Here is a 17049-nt window from a genome sequence, read left to right on the forward strand (position 1 = left end):
TATATATATGTACTGACAAGTACGTGTCGGCAGTAATTTCAGCCATTTTTAAAAAATTAGTTTCATTTAAAGTATGGGTCGAAGATATTGTTGTGTGGTGGAATGTCCTAACACAAAAAGTAAAAATCCGCAGTTGCCATTTTCTCGGTTTCCAAGCAGACCTTGGCAAAGAACAAAACGGAAAAGATGTATTCAAACCGTTAAAAGATTGTGAGTAAAATTAAGTGCTTTGGATGAGATAACCTAAAAACTTGGAATGAATGTTCGATAGGTTTAACTGTGCGGTTTAACGTTGTTATGTCTTTCTTAGCTGAAAAATATAATTTATGTTGCAAATTCGTCTTTTTTAGTTGAATTCTACTGTTTTTGATAAAAAATAAACATCTTTTCTGAATATATATTAAGTACAACATTTTTTGTTTGAAATTCATCTTAATTAAAATGAAAAATTATATTTGAAGGTGACTCTTGTAAAAAATTAATTTTTGTTTACTGAAAACTTAACTATTCCAGTTAAATCGTCGACGATTGTTGAAATTTAATTTTTTTTAACTGAAAATACAACTAATTCAGCTGGATATTCACTTACATTAGTTAGAAACCCATCTATGGTTGATCATTAATTTTTTAAACTACAAATTTAACTATTCAATTTTTGTTTGAAAAATTATCTTTTTTACTTCAAAGTTTGTCTTTTATAGAAAAAAATAATTTCCTGGGTTGAAAATTAATATTTTTAATTGAAAATTCAATTATTATTGTTAAAATTTTATCATTTTAGTTGAAAATTCATATTTTTGATTGAACATTCACTTTTTTTAATGAAAATCTAACTATTCAATTTTTGGTCGATAAATTACCTTTTTTGATTGAAAATTAATTCTTAAACTGAACATTGAACTATTTATTTGAGAATTCATGTATTGTGTTTAAAAATCTTCTGTTTTGGTAGAAAATAAATTGAATTGAATATTATATATTTAAATTAATTACGCATAGTTAAGTATAAGATAAAATAAAAAGAATTTTTAACCATTATTTTTATTAATGGACTTCATAGAAAAATTCGAGAAATGATTAATCATGTTTTTAGTAGAATTGAATTATTTAATCAATCGATGACGTTAATATGTTTGACAATATCTTGCATTGGAATTTATCAAAACTTTTTAAATTAAAATATTAAAAGAAGCCCTAGAAACTGAAAAAATATTATTTATAATAAACTCGCGAAATTGTCTACATATTGCGAATCGCTTGTTTTAAAAAATGCGAAGTTTTTTAATGACTTCATACTATGAAAAATTATACCTGGAAAAAATCTGGAATTGTCAAGAATTTTTTTCCAGGATTAAAGCAGACATCCTGCAGATAAAGAAAAGTACTTATTATATCACTTAAAAAAATGTTTTTCATGCAGAAATGACCAGAAGAAACCTTGGCAGCCTACAGAAGGATCACGAATTTGCAGTGCTCATTTGGTAGATAAAAAGAAAAGTGAGCATCCAGAAAGCTGCTAATACTTACCAACGATCTTTCCAAATGTCTATAAAAGAAAAACAGTAACTTTGGCATCTTTAGAGCGAGGTAAACGACGTGCAAAACTCAGTGAGAGAAAAGAAGTTACACTCTCTGTTCCTGCCTTAGCCATAACTCCTAATTCCAATGCAATTCACGAAGATGAGCATAGGGAAAGTTCACCGACTTGCATCCAAAACGTGTTATGGACGTATTTCTAAAAAAAAATTATTTTTAAATATAGAAAATAATATGTCATTTAGATTTGATTTAGCACTTTATAGGGGATAAATTATTGTTTGTTTGATTTTAAATAGAATTCAAACGTGCACCAGTGCAAAAATGGCGTTTCTCACACTAAAAACTGAAAAAGCATACATTTAATTTGAAGCTGGGGACGTCATGATTATGTGAACTTTAAACATTAAATTTTATTACTCTATAAACAAATTTAAAGGGAAATAGTGGGACCTTCGACAAATCAGTGGCTTGGCACATAATTAAATTCCATTATTATCTACTCAGCATTCATACCAAAGGTGTTTCGCTTCATTTAAAAAAATTGAGGTTAAAAATTTCATGATGTGAAGGTTATTCTTTAATAGGTTTCGATGTTAACTGAAGTTAGCAAAACAATTATTTGCTAGTAAAAAAATTGAAAAATGTGTACAATTCTTCAAAATAATAATGGGTTTGACAACTTCAGTTTATATCATTACATTTTTTGTAAACTTCATACCATGGACTATTAAACTTATTTATTTTTATATCACATTTGCCAAATTTTCAAACTAGGTAAAAGTGGTAATAGTGGAATTTAATTATATGTCAAGTTTCTGATTTTTCGAAAGCCACAGTGAGAAGTTACAGGCTTCTAAAGAGTTCATTTTTTCACCAATTTTATAACAAGGATAATTGTATTAAGAATAAAATAATGTATCGATAAAATGGTCGATTTTGATGCACAATTGTATAAAAATTACTGGTACTAAGTCTTTGACATTTTACGTATAGTAGCTTAATGAGAAAAAAAGTAAAAATTGTAGAAAATCACCAGTCCATTATTTCCTTTTGAATTGCATTATAGATTGGTAAAATTAAATATTTGAAGTTTCCATGATAATTGCCACGTCCCCAGGTTCAAACTAAACATATTCTTTGCATCTTTGTCTGTTTAAAGCCATGTATAAATGTATGTGAGAAACGCCATTGTTTGCATCCGTGCACCTTTGAATATTATTTTAAAGTATCAAATAACGATTTATACATTTTAAAGTGCTAAATCAACTTTAAATGAACTAGTATTCACTAGATTTAAAAATCAGATTTTATAAATAACTTGGCAACACGTTTGCAACTAAATTCAGTCGACTAACCTGTTTTAATATAATTTATTAGGCTTTTGCTTAACGACAAAATGTCCTTTTATTTATTTGTAAACTAAATAAGAAATGCTTCTCTAGTAAATTTTTACCAAATGAAATTAACATTTGAATTTAACTTATTTCAGGAATTTTAAGCGTGCAAAACCAGTCTTGGAAACTCATCGAAGTATCGAGTGCTAAACAGATCCCTATGTGGAAGAAGAAAACAGCAAACGATGATATTAGTTGTAATGTTTTGTTCTGTTGGAATGGAGATACCAGTGGTTCCACTCAAACAGAAATAAACGTTCGGCAACCAAACAAGCGAAGATTATTATTGAGAAAGAAGTTCCAACAGTAGTAAATACGAAAGACACTAAATGTGGTCCAGATTTTGAAACAGCTCGCGGATTTATGGGCTTCCTTGATATGAAGTCAGACACAACTTTGAAGCAACTAGCTGCACTACCATTTCCCTTTTTTGCTACTCTCTTTAGCCTAATCGAATTAGGCAAGAATGGACAACCTCTTTATTATAGAAAACTTGGAAAAGAAAACAGACTTCTATTTTTCTTGATGAAGTTAAAATTGGGAATTTCTTTTTGTGCCCTGGCATATCTTTTTAAATACATACCAGTACAGCAACTGATATCTTTTACGAAATGTTGGAAACGATTCACTTAAGAAAAAGACTTGGATATTCTGGCCCTCGCAAGAATGTGTTAAAAGAAATCTCCCATTGACATTTCATATGTATCCCAATTGCAGATGCATAATTGATTGTACTGAGTTGAGAACTGAAACACCACCAACATTAAATCAAAGAGTACTTATGTATTCAAGCTATAAAGGATCATATACCATTAAATACCTGATAGATATTACACTATATGGGTATATTTGTAAAATTTCAAAAGGTTATGGACGTAGAACTACCGATAGCTTCATTACAAATGGCATTGTTTTTTGAAATTAATAGAGCCAGGCGAACAAGTTTTAGCCGATAAAGATTTTCCGAAAATTAAATCAGAGTTGCATAAACGGAAAACTACAAATGTAATTCCTCCTGTTACATCTAGTCCACAATTTACAAGCGAAGAGGTCGATGATTCATACAACATTACTAGTGTCCAAATTCATGTGGTAATAGCAATCCAGCAAATTAAGCTATCACGAATATTAAGCTATATTCCGGTGCATTTATCTCCTCATATAGATGCAATTATTCACATATACTCAATTGGAACTGATAGCCAATCTCCTTTAATTAATGATACAATTTTGAAAGGTCAAACAATCAATAATTAAAAGTGTTTGAATTTCAACATATTTTATAGTAAAACGTTTCAAATCAATTAATTGTATCAATAAATTCATTCCACATTTAGAAAAAAAACCACCTACAGATAATTTTTTAATTAAATAATAATTTACTGGAAAATTTTAAGACCGAAACATTTTTAATTTGATTACAATTAAAAGTATTTCAAAATGGAACTTTCAAAATTTTAATTGTTCAAGCTTCAAATATTTTACTATTTAACATCGGAAGTCTTACTATTTAAGAATTATAAATTTTCGATTGAAAGTTTATAAAATATTTAAATTTTCATAGTTTTTAATTCGTAGAATCATAATTAGACGGCAATGATATGTGAAAACTTTTTAAATTTAACAATTTCAAAATAAAAACTTTTAAAATTGAGATATATTTTACTGTTTATTTAAAATGAACAACTGCTGAATTTTAAGTATTTAAATTTGTTATTGAAAACGTTTAGACATTTTTGTATCATTTTTAGCGACAACCTGATTTAATTAACTTCTTAAAATATAATTGGCAGCATGTAACATTAATAAAACAATTCCATCTTTGGAATATATTCATTTATAACTATTTTATCTCTTTTAATTTCTAAATGAACATTGTCTTTGGTCGAGTATACAAAAAAGTGACACTTTCTCATGCCTAATATGTACATCGATACTTGCACCTGATTATAGTGTTGATGTGCATCTTTCAACTCTATCTCGCTACTTTCGTTGAAAAAAAGGTACGGAACTTTGGATTCACGATGGATTATATTATCATTCTTGCACGTATATGGGCATTTGATCTCCAACAAACACATTTCATCGAGAATCACACCATCCGAACAAGCTACTAAAAACGGCTGATTTAATCTAATGGCGAGTCTCACTAAATCTACTTTACAACCAGTCCAAGCGGTGAAAAAATCTCGCGCATCAGATTCAGTATCCAAACCATATGAAATCGATGGAAGAAGTCATCCATCAAATTTCGAATTTTTAAATTGCGCCGCAAGACCTTCAAAATTCTTTTGTCTCGTTGTAATCTGATGAGCTTTTTTTGAGTACGTAATCCTCATTGATCTTTGTCGAAACCATTCATAGCAGTCGGATTGACCAACCGATTCCATACAAATTTTTAAGAAATCTTGTTTTGTGACGCGAAACTTTTCATACGAATTTTCAAGTTCTTCTGGGCAGTTCAATTTCTTAAAAATCACTCGACCATTATCATTATACTGAACAATATATGTTCTGTGTGTTTTTTCTTTAAGCTGCTGCTGTTACATTTTTTCGCATACAATTCGCAACTTGTTAAATCTACTATTTTCATTTTTACGGATAACACTTCTCTCTGATTTTAGAACTTCCTAAGTTTGTATATATCTATTAAAAAGGAAATTTATTTTTAAAACTTCTTCTGGCACGTTTTGAAGATCTTCAAATTTAAAAGCCTTTTCTTGTTCTATTGTAAATCATTTTTGACTCAATAAATTATCAATTGTCGATCCTTTCTGGTACTTTTCTGCCTGTTTAGAATTTGGTTTATTCCATGACTCTAGTGCATCTGTTTTCGATGTAGTGTATTTATTATTTATGTAAATGCAAACCGGGGCAACGCGCTTGCAACCTCGTTTTGATTGACCAGCTTTGCAACCACAAGTCGACTTTAAAATAGAACGATCACTTTGAAGCTGAAACCAATCCTAATTATTTGTTTTCTCTTTGGGAATGATTAAAAATGTATGGGGCTAAAATAAGATGTTAACTTCGATCTTTATATCACAGGATGACTGTAACTTTTGTTTGGTATGAGAACCATCAATTGTTTCGAAAATATCGGTTGCGTGATTGCTTTCAAAAATGTTCGTTCCTAAAAGGGTCAAGGAAGTTAATATAAAAATGTTTTTATTTTTTACTGGTACCATATCTTTGTAAATCCTTAATAATAGATTTTATGCTTTCACGATGATTCATTTTGATAAAAAGAGATATTTCGGTTTTCACTCGTGTAAAAAACTACGAATTGTTTACCGACGTTTCGTGAACATTGCAGTTCACATCTTCAGGGCTGACCTGAAACTGAGGTATCAGGTCATGTTCTTCTTAGGTATACTCTCTACTATGCCTGTGATTGGCCAGAGCGCCCCACCGTGGGGAACTGGTTGAACTTGATTGTCCAATCAAGTCTTTTTTAATACATCCGGGAGAACGGAAAGCCAAATCGGATTGGTATTATATCCATTGTCCCTATTGATGTTATTAGGGTGTTTTAAGATTTTGATTGTTTCTCTACGTTTTCTTGGAAATATGTTGTGTTTTAGCAATGACTATTGTTTCATCAAATAAAATGTTATGTCCTGTTGCGATATGATGTTCAGCTAGTGCTGATTGCGTGAAATGTTTTAGCCTGACTTTACTCTCATGTTCCTTAATACGCTGGCTCATCGCTCTCCCTGTTTCTCCAATATAGACTTTGCCACAAGAACAAGGGATTTTATATACTCCTGGATCACTGAGGGGTGCCTTTTTATCTTTAGAGTTATTTAGTAGTTGTCCTATTTTCGCAGGTGGTTTAAATATGGTTTGGATGTTGTGTACGTGGAGAATTCTTCTTATTTGCTCTGTGACACCTTTTATGTAGGGTAGGGTGGTGGTCATTTTTCTCTCTTTTTCTTTCGTAGGTTGTGTTGAGTTGATTTTTTGAGTGTTTCCTTATTGCTTTATCAGTTTGTTTGTGTAATCGTTCTGTATTAGGGTTTGTTTAACGTTTTGTAATTCCTTTTGTAAGTTATCTTTATCTGTTATGGAGACAGCTCTGTATACAAGGGAATTGGTGACCGATTGTTTTTGAGATTGATGATGGTGTGAGGAGGCATGTAGGTACCTGTTTGTATGCGTGGGTTTTCTGTAAACTTCATGTCCTAATGTGTTATCAGATTTCTTGTAAACTAATACGTCCAAGAAAGGCAATTTTCCGTTTTGTTCTATTTCTATGGTGAACTGGATATTAGGATGTAATTGATTGATAAAATCGAAAAACTTATTTAGTTCATCTCGTCCATGTCGCCAGATGACAAATGTGTCATCAACGTAACGGAACCAGAATTCTGGTTTAAGTTTGGCTTGGTTGAAGATTTTAGTTTCTAGATTTTCCATAAATACATTGGCTATTACAGGTGAGATTGGGGATCCCATTGCTGCCCCTGAGGTTTGTTCGTAGAATTGGTTATTGAACGGGAAGTAAGTATTATTGAGACAGTGTTCTATGAAAGGTAGGTATTATGCACAATCGATTTGGATTTAGATGTTCCCAAATTATCTGTCAGTTGTAAGAATTTTGGGAGAATTTTAATGTCCCTGCACCGTTTCAAAAAAGCTAAGGATGTTAGTAGCTTACCTTGAGAAGTCTTGAGCTTACTAAGGGTGTTGGTTTTGTAAGAATACTCTCCCCGTAGAGTTCCTTAATAATAGATTTTATACTTTCACGTTGATTCATTTTGATGAAGAGATATTTCGGATTTCACTCGTGTAAAAAATCACGAATTGTTTGCCGACGTTTCGTGAACATTGCAGTTCACACCTTTAGGGCTGACCTGAAACTGAGGTATCAGGTGATGTTGTTCTCAGATATACTCTCTACGATGCCTGGGATTGGCCAGAGCGCCCCACTGTGGGGAACTGATTGAACTTGATTGCAATGTTCACGAAACGTCGGCAAACAATTCGCAGTTTTTTACTCTTGTAAATCCTTGTTAATGCCTGTTGTTCAGATAAGAATTAGTACAAATTAACAAAAAAGGAGTTAATTTATTAATTTAATTTGTAGTTACGGATCTGAACCTTTTGATTTTCAAATTTAAGAATGTTTCCTATTAATTTAAAATTCAGATAATTTTCAAAATAATAAATGTACTAAAATATATACGCAGAATTATTATTTTTTTAAATATTTTTTTAATGTTTTCAGAGTGGCCGTTTTAAGTGAAGAAAAAAATTCCCGCCCGCAAACATTTTTTACGGTCAATAAAATTTCAAAAAATTGAACTTTAAGGCCATGTGATGGATGAGCGTAACAGCTGACCAAGTCAGCCCTGAGATCAACATTTTTTCACCCATAATGAAAAAGAAAAGTTTAAATAACGCGGAAATTTTTTTCGGGAAATGTTAATAAATATTAAAGGATCGTTTGTGGTCTTGCAAAGAGCCGGAGGAAGAAAAAAGTTTATTTATGCAAATAATGATTTTCAACGGATACATTTAGGTTTTACAGCAGAAATTTGAATTTTAGCTTTCTCTGGCGGTAATCATGCAATCTGCTTTACCTACAGACCCCTAGAAGTTCGAAGTTGTCTACTCGCTGCGCTAGTGCTGGTTTAACACAGCTGATACCAGACTGATACGTACGTCAGACCAAACATGTTTATTTGCATTTGAAGTGCAAACATTAGTTTTTGAACTATTTTTGCATAATGTTCGTGAGCGATTTTTGTTGTTTTGCCCCACTTTGGTCAATATAAACCTCATAACTAGCCCATTCGCAACATTGCAAATTGCTTGCAGGGTTTGACGACAGCACGGTCGGTATCTCTCCAAAATAGTTTTTTAAAAAACTTTTTTCACTATTCTAATCATTTAGGACCAGAGACAGATTCTTGTTTGCCTTCTATTTATCGTGCCAAACTTTTAACGCGATATCTCATTCCGTATGGACGTAAGTTGGGAAAGAAAACTTCCACTGGTATTTTTTTTAAAAAAAAATTTTTTCTCAAAATTTCCACCGGAACGAAGCAGAGACATGGACTTTATTACCTCCTCTTTCATTTCCCAAACTTTCCAAGCGATACCTCATTTCGTTTAGACGTAATTTGGGAAAGAAAAATTGAAGACCAGGTTTGGTCACGTGACACTCTCGTCACATGGCCTTAAAGCTACAAATTTTTCCCAAGCATTTTCCAACGTATTCAAATACTCAATAATTTATACTATCAAATGGAAGCTACTAGCCTTTTTCAAATGAGCAACTTTTAATTAAATGCAATTAAAGTGCCAAATTACAATTCTTTAACTTTTATAAATTTTAGAATTCAAAGACTCAGATTCAGCTCCGAAAATATAAAGCCATGTTACCATTCCCAATTATTTAAGTTCAAGAATCAATCAATGAATAAAAATAAAAATTAAATCGTTTGAAGTTATTTCAAGCTGGAAACATTAAAAATTGAACAATTACATTTTTTCTTCTAATCTGTACACTTCTTAAATCAAAAGTTAAATTATTTTAAATTAGTTTAAAAATCCTAAAAATACTTCGAAATTTTATTTTAAAATATTGAAACATCTACATGTGGTTTTACTTTTTTTCAAATTTTAAATACTTTTTAAATTTTTTTAGAACTTTTAGACATCTTTTTAAATAATTCGGTTTACAAAAAAATTGTTTGAATTCTGCCAAATTAAAAAAGAATTCCTTAAAACTTTCGAGATTTATTTTTGATAATTTTGTAAATATGTCGAAATTTTTTAAATATTCACTTAAAATTATCTTTTCAAGATACAAGATCATTTTCAATTTTCCTAAGAAACGTTTTTTATTCTTCTGAAGCGTTTCAAAATTTTTTAAAAACTTTCGCATTTTTTGTTTGAAATCATCGAAAATCTGTATTTTGTTTTAAATTAGGCCACGGACTATTTGCACCGAAATTTTGGTATGAATAGCCGGATTTTGAGTGTAAACGTATACACTTCGTTTAAATTATTTAAAATAATTTCAAATTTTTAATTAATTTTGTATTTTTTCAAAACTTCTAAATATTTCTTCAACTTACTCAATTTTTTTCTAAGAATTAATAGTTATTAAATTCATATTTATACAATAAAATACAGCGGTTTGACTTACAAATAGAATTTTTCTTAAATTCAACAATTAAAATGTAACGTTCAAAGGTTTGCTTTTTTGTTTAGTTATGAATATTTAAATTATAATTACTGATTTTAAATGAACAGTCAGATATTTTTAAACATCAAGTAATTGTTATTTTCCTCCATTAAAACATTTCAAATTTAACAGTTTAAAAATGGAATGTTTTAGAATGAAATAATATTTGAAATTTAATATAAGCTTTCAATTATGACTACATTGTTTTGAACTTATTTAAAAATTAAAAATAGTTGAAAAAGGTTCAATCGGGCGTTTACATTTTTTAAATAATAAGTCTTTCTTTATTCACTTTCTAAATCCTAAAGGACAGTTCAATTTTAAAAACATTTAATAATTTACATTCACAGTTCATTTTTAAATTCTTTAAATTATAATGTTCGCTTTCAAATTAAATTCTAAAATGGCAAATTTTTATAATGGAAGATTTTCGAAATACGCATTCTAAACTGAATATCATAATTGAAAAATATAACAATTTAACTAATAATAAAAAACGGTTGAAATCAAGCTGGACAAATTTTTTTCTCTAAAAATTTGTAAAATTCTCTGTCACTAGCAAAAAACAAAATGTCATATAATGGATATTTTTTGCTATTTTTTGTTGTTGCTATCATTCACCCGAAAAAATATTATTTTGCTTCATTAGTTTTTGAGAAAACAAGGCGGCGCTAACTTGCCGTCAACTCAGCGGGGCACCCTCTACAGAAATCATGAAATTTAAAAAAATTACTAGATTAGATTTTTTGTACTCTTTTTTTGGTTTACAATGCGCTATGAATCGCTTTTGTAAAATCAACCCTTATTTTTTTAAACACCCCCTGTAATAAAAAAAGTATTAAAAAATGACTAGAATAGATTTTTTTGCTATTTATCTGCTTTCCAATGTGATATGAAGTACTTTTTAAAAATAAACCCTTAATTTAAAAAGCAACCCTCTGTGCTGCAAGAACTTATTTTTAAAAAAGAAACTATCTAGATGCAAAATACTTATAAAATATTAACATAGTATTTTTAAAGCATAACTGACGAGCAAAATTATTCTTCACCCCTAATCGTTACAAAAACAACCCCCGTATTTGTATCCGAATACAAACCTGCAGGCTGCTTCCAAAGATTGTATACGTTCACTGTTAGGATTTTTGTGCTCTCTCTTTATTTTCCAATGACATATCAATCGCTTTTGTAAAATTAACCCTTATATAAAAAAGCAACACCCTGCAATGAAAACAAGCATTGAAAAAAGTAGTTATCTATATAGATGGAACTTACTTATAAAATAGTAAAATGTTACTTTCAAGTATAATTATTTCTCACCCCTAATCTTTACAAAAATAACCCTCATAATGTACAGGCTAAAACTGCAACATCTTTTACGACATTATTTTCCAGTATATGTGTGTATATTCCAAAAATATAATTTTCCTTTTTCGATGCATCTTTTAATGCATTTAAACAACTTCCAGCACAACAAATTCTTAACGAAAAAAATCCATGTTCATATAACGAACAATCTAAATGTTCAGAATGATTGAAAATTTTTTGAGAGCAGACTTTTTCTAAAGTAATTTTTTCAAATAGTGATTAAAACTATTTTTAAAGATAAGTTGAAGTAATTTTAAAAGCCTAATATACTGGGCATCTACATTTATGTAGTAAAATACATTTTGGCTTTTATATGTGTAATAACCTATGAGAACATCACATTCACAAAAAATGCATCTCGTTCTGTACATAATTGTCATATAGTATCAAATCGCCAATTTATTCTCTCCTTCAAATACAGGGTCGTGGTGTTTCTGCTAATAAATATTCAAGATGCGAACTTCAAGAAATTCGATTTTATTAAGTTAGGCTGGTTTTTTAAATTTACCAGCGGGTTAACATGGTAAGGAATCATGTTCCAACTGCCCCCGGAAACCACCCCTAACGTGAAATATGAATATCTTTGATGAGAAGGTCTTTCAGAATCTTTTCGACTCTGCTACTATCAAAACTTCTCAAATTTCTAATTTATCCAAGTGTATCAGTCACCTGGGTTTTCAACAGACCCAATGCTCTGAGTTTTGAAATAATCTAGCTTAGTGAAGTCCATATAAATTCGACCTTATCCAGTTAGATCGGTCACATGATTTTTTTATGAACTCAACGTTTTAAGGAATCAAGGTTTAGCATCCCCATAAAACTACCCTTATCACAAAATTCGTCTGAATATGATTAATGGTAGACTATGTACATTTCTGGATAACTGCATTAGGGAAACCCATACATGTTCAACGTTATCCAGGTAGATCGTTCACTTGATCTTCTTATCGGCTGAATGCTGCAAATGACCAAGTTTTACTAAACCCAAAAAACTGTCCTTATTGTGAAGTTAATTTTTACTTTATTGGTATTATATGACAATTTTGTACAGAACGGAATGCATTTTTTTCGAATGTGATTTGGGCAAATGGTTCTCATAGATAAAAAATCAAAGATAAAACACAATAGATGAAAGCGAACATGTATTTTACAACGTACACGTAGATCCACAGTATCCCTATTTACAAAAGTGCTTTTTAGGGTTTTAAAACGATTTCAACTTATCTTTAAAAATAGTTTTAATAACTATTTGAAAAAAAAAATATTTTAGAAAAAGTCTGCTATCAAAAAATTTTCAACCGTTCTGGACATTTAGATTGTTCTTTATATAAGAATAGATTTTGCTCGTTAATAACACAGCCACACAAAAAAAAAGTGTGCGGATCTGGTAATAAGGCACATGTATTCGTATGGATTTTGGGGCGCTGAATTCAAATTCGGTATCAAAAATCACCCATCACGTCGTGGTTGAGCCATAACGTCAAAAATGACGAAAAATCATGCACTGAGGCAAATAAAGTTCAAAATAATGCCGGCGATGCAAATTTTCACTTCAAAAACATGTCGACAACTGTGAAGGATTAATCCTTGCCTGATATCAACTTATTTAACATAACTTTATCCAACAGAACCTGACCTCAGCTAACCTGAATTAACAGAAATTTATTGAACTACACGTAAAGCTCTGGAAGCATATTTTCCCAGTAGCAAATGTGTGCTACATCGAAAGAGTCAATTCAAGCCTAACCTAGAAATAAATCTAACCTAGCCTAACCTCACGAAATACAATTAAACTGATTGTGTTGTCCCGTTGTGTTTGCGGTACCGTTTGAATCAGCTTGGGCTTAACCTGCAAAGAGGTCAAACCTATCGTAACCTAAAAAAACTTAACCTAACCTAACTTAACTTCACGGAACACAATTAAACTCATTGTATTGTCCCGTTGTGTTTGCGGTACCGTTTCATTCAGCTTCGACTTAACCTACATAGAGGCTTAACCTATCCTAACCTAACAAAACCTGACCTAACCTAACCTAGCCGAATGAAACTCAACCACACGTGTAGCTATGTAAGCATACGGTTCTCAGTCTTAAATGTGTGCTATATTTAATAGGTTAAATCGATCTTAACCTACAAATGAATCTAACTTAACAGAACCTAACGTGGAGGTGCCCTGGTTACAGACACAGGCGAATAATGCTAGTAACAAGCGGTAACGAAACTCCAGACATTTACTGCTATTAATGTCAAAATATGAAAGTACGCAAGAACAGGGTTGCCAGCGTAATCGGTTAGGTTAGGATAGGTTAAACCTCAATGTAGGTTAAGCCGAAGCTGAATGAAACGGTACCGCAAACACAACGGGACAACACAATCAGTTTAATTGTGTTTCGTGAGGTTAGGTTAGGTTAGATTTATTTCTAGGTTAGGCTTGAATTGACCCATTCGATGTAGCACACATTTGATACTGGGAAAATATGCTTCCAGAGCTTTACGTGTAGTTCAATAAATTTCTGTTAATTCAGGTTAGCTGAGGTCAGGGTCTGTTGGGTTAAGTAATGTTAAATAAGTTGATATCAGGCAAGGATTGATCCTTCACATTTGTCGACATGTTTTTGAAGTGAAAATTTGCATCGCCGGCATTATTTTGAAATTTATTTGCCTCAGTACATGATTTTTCCTCATTTTTTGACGTTATGGCTTAACCATGACGTGATGGGTGATTTTTGATACCGAATTTGAATTCAGCGCCCCAAAATCCATAGGAATACGTGTGTCTTGTTACCAGATCCGCACACTTTTTTGTGTGACTGTGTAATTGTTGTGCTGGAAGTTGTTCAAAAACATTAAAATATGCATCGAAAAAGGTAAATCATATTCTCTGAATATACACGCATAGACTGGAAAATAATTTTGATGAGAAATAATTATGCTTAAAAGTACCATGTTACTATTTTATAAGTTCTATCTATGTATATATCAACTTTTTTCAATGCGTGTTTTCATTACAGGGTGTTTCTTTTATATAGAAGGGTTAACTTTACAAAAGCAATTTATATGACATTGGAAAATAAAAGAAGATCACACACATTAAGAGGACGGCAATCCCAACAGTTAACGTATATAATTTTTGTCATCAGTCTGCATCAGTCATAATTTTGCTCCTGAGTTGTGCTTTAAAAATACCGTGTTAATATTTTATAAGTATTTTCCATTTAGCTAGTATCCTTTTTTTTTTAATACAATTTTGCAACACAAGGGGCTTCTTTTTTAAATAAGGGTTGATTTTACAAAAGTGTCTATGTCACATTGGAAACAAAAAAATTGAAAAAAATCTAGCCTAGTCCTTTTTTTAATACTTTTTTTTATTAGAGGGGGTAATTTTTTAAAAGAAGGTTTGATTTTACAAAAGCGATTCATATCCCATTTTGAAGCCGCTGAGTTTTCTGACCTGATCAATGAACTAAAGGATATGTATCCAAACTGTAAATACAGAAATAACTACAAATAAAAAAACTAAGAATCGAATTATATTTTTCAAGAATGTACATTGAAAAATATTTATATTGATATTGGTAAGTGCTTCCAACATATTATAAAAACATAAATATCCATTTTCCCTGACAGCTGCTTCATATCCCTGACTTCCCTGGCCACGACACTGATGCAATACATATAAATTTTAAACACTAAAAGCTTTTACATTATGATATATCTAAATTGTTTTCAAAGTAAATAATATTTACGACGCCTTCAAACCTATAAAACACTTTAGCTTATTTTTGGTCCATTTAAAAACTGAGCTAAATATCGTTTAATGTTATTTTCAGATCTATATATAATAAAGCTTTTAAGAAAATTATAATGATAAATGAATTAATTACGTATACAAAACATATTTTTCAAAGTAATTTTTGTTAAATGAATTTTACATAACATTATTTTTGGAAAATTGCAGAATGGGGTGTCACCTTTTACCTCTGCTTTAGCTGGAACAAATTTTGTTTAGCAACAAACTATTAGAATCTTTAATTAATCTACAAATAAAGCGATTTTTCGAGGCAAAAGTTTAAAATTATTGTTAGTCTTGTTACTATGTCTTAAATATGGGTATGTCACGATATATCGTAATGATCATATTTAACGAGAAGTTGGAAATGGGTCTGGATTTGAGCAACATTATTTCTTTTATTAGTCATGAGGATGCCTTCCCGCCTTCACCGTTTATGAGAAAAGCAGGCTGAGATGCACCTTGCATACCTGGCTAAAATCACTGCCTTAATCACTAACAATAATCGTGATGGAGTTTACTTTGACACATCTCGAACCAAGAATATTGTCAGTCAAGTACATACTATTTCGTAAATTTTGAAAATTAGAAACATTATGCAATTTGCAAAAAACTTCTTGCCCCTTTTGTTTTATTATTATCTTGCTGTTATTAGTCATTTTGAACAATTTACATACGCTTTTTCGTATGTACATACTTTTTTCATTATAATTCATCGAATTTTAACAAGTTTTTGTTCGTTAATTACTTTAAAGGAACATACGGAAGAAGCCGATGTTGCAAAGTTTTATCGTATTCTTTTACAAAAGATTCATAGCATGCGATAGTAGAAATTTAATGATTTCTCAAGGAAAACTGATAAAACAACATGACAATGATCAAGGCAAATGTCAGAAATAGGTTACCGAAACATGTAAATTGCGCCCGGACTCGCTTTTAACTTGAATTGCAAATTATCATAAGTTTCTGACATGAAATCATAAACTTAAATTATTAATTATATTATCGATGTGTAAATACTTAATTAAATCCAGTTAACTTCGTTAATAAGAAAAATAGAGGATCTCCCGATCGACTGCGCCCTTTCTATTATCTACCAAGATGCAGCAAAAATCATAAAGCGAAAACTACTTACCCTGACAAAGTATTCTTTATTTTAGTATTCAATGTCTCCTCTAGTATTCTATTATTAATCTCGAGTAAAATCATTTTTGTGACTAATTTATTAATTAACAGAATATTATAATACAAGTCAACAATGATCTACTGACTGATGTAATCATAAATTGCCATAAATTCAGCTCTGGCTACAAATTCTCACTCTTCATGTCAACGAACATCATCGACTGCTTGACATAGATGTTCTAGTCCATGATCTAAGAATACACGGTCTAGCTACACGCTACTAAGAAAAATTAACCAATAAGAAGCAACTCCACAACAACCAGCCATATTGGGAAAGTGAGCGCGCGAAATGAAGTATATTTGAAATGAAGTAATTGCCATAAGCGAAGATGTCAAATAAAAGTTGTTAAGGTATTATACGAATGAATTCAGAAAAAGAGCTATCTATGCGAAGAACAATTGAAGATGCTTCAACTTCATGTCGATCAACTGAATGCGTGTACGAGTGTCTAACCTATCGGACCTCTCTGTTCTTTCATACTTTCAGGGCTCTAGTTCATAAACGAAATATATGAAAATTTTGAAATTTTTACAGAATCTCTGTACTGCGTCCTTCTACCGTGTCTCGGTTTTTGAAA

The 17049-nt window shown here is 30.9% G+C and overlaps 1 protein-coding gene across 2 annotated transcripts in view; it reads right to left on the reverse strand.

Moving 5' to 3' along the window:
* Window positions 1-16628, reverse strand: part of LOC117181505 (probable actin-related protein 2/3 complex subunit 2) — a 74555-nt gene extending 57927 nt beyond the window's left edge. For both annotated transcript variants that reach the window (XM_033374252.1, XM_033374253.1), the window contains exon 1: window positions 16422-16628. In XM_033374252.1, coding sequence (XP_033230143.1) covers window positions 16422-16495 — 74 coding nt within the window. In that variant the 5' untranslated portion in view covers window positions 16496-16628. The remainder of the gene's footprint in view (window positions 1-16421) is intronic.
* Between the last annotated feature and the right edge of the window lie 421 nt (window positions 16629-17049).

This window comes from Belonocnema kinseyi, chromosome 10 (assembly GCF_010883055.1).
Source record: "Belonocnema kinseyi isolate 2016_QV_RU_SX_M_011 chromosome 10, B_treatae_v1, whole genome shotgun sequence".
Taxonomy (NCBI): domain Eukaryota; kingdom Metazoa; phylum Arthropoda; class Insecta; order Hymenoptera; family Cynipidae; genus Belonocnema; species Belonocnema kinseyi.